Source organism: Eimeria mitis, genomic scaffold, assembly GCF_000499745.2.
Source record: "Eimeria mitis Houghton genomic scaffold, Emh_scaff3390, whole genome shotgun sequence".
Classification (NCBI taxonomy): domain Eukaryota; phylum Apicomplexa; class Conoidasida; order Eucoccidiorida; family Eimeriidae; genus Eimeria; species Eimeria mitis.
In genome coordinates, this window is record NW_013571731.1 from 4,806 (window position 1) to 5,290 (window position 485).

Here is a 485-nt window from a genome sequence, read left to right on the forward strand (position 1 = left end):
TTTAAGTGGCATCATATCCTAAGATCATCCCTATCTGTGCGTGTAGAAGGGTTTCGTTTGGTTTTCTATGCTGCCCTTCTGTTTTGTTTTGTGTGTATCTGTCTCTCTGTTGTGTTTTGTGTGGGTTTGGGGGTTTCAGCGCTGCGCCATCTGCGGCGACTTGGGTCACGTTACCATGGACTGCAAAATGCGACGCGGAGAAGGGGGAGGGCCCCCGGGAGGGCCCCCAGGGGGCCCCCATGGGGGCCCCCATGGAGGCCCTCACGGGGGCCCTCATGGGGGCCCTCATGGGGGCCCTCACGGGGGCCCTCACGGGGGCCCTCATGGGGGCCCCCATGGAGGCCCTCATGGGGGGCCCCATGGAGGCCCTCATGGGCCAGGGCGGCATCCCGGGCATCCATCTATGGGCGGCCGTCAGCCGCACCCGTACCGCGGGGGCCCTGATAACTACAGGATTGACATGGTGAGCCCTGGGGGCCCTTCTT

General features: G+C 63.7%; 1 protein-coding gene across 1 annotated transcript in view; it reads left to right on the top strand.

The window, feature by feature from the left end:
• Positions 1-467, top strand: part of EMH_0065480 (zinc knuckle domain-containing protein, putative) — a gene marked incomplete at both ends in the record, with an annotated part of 3,451 nt that extends 2,984 nt beyond the window's left edge. Inside the window, one exon of the mRNA XM_013498387.1 lies at positions 140-467. Coding sequence (XP_013353841.1) covers positions 140-467 — 328 coding nt within the window. The remainder of the gene's footprint in view (positions 1-139) is intronic.
• Between the last annotated feature and the right edge of the window lie 18 nt (positions 468-485).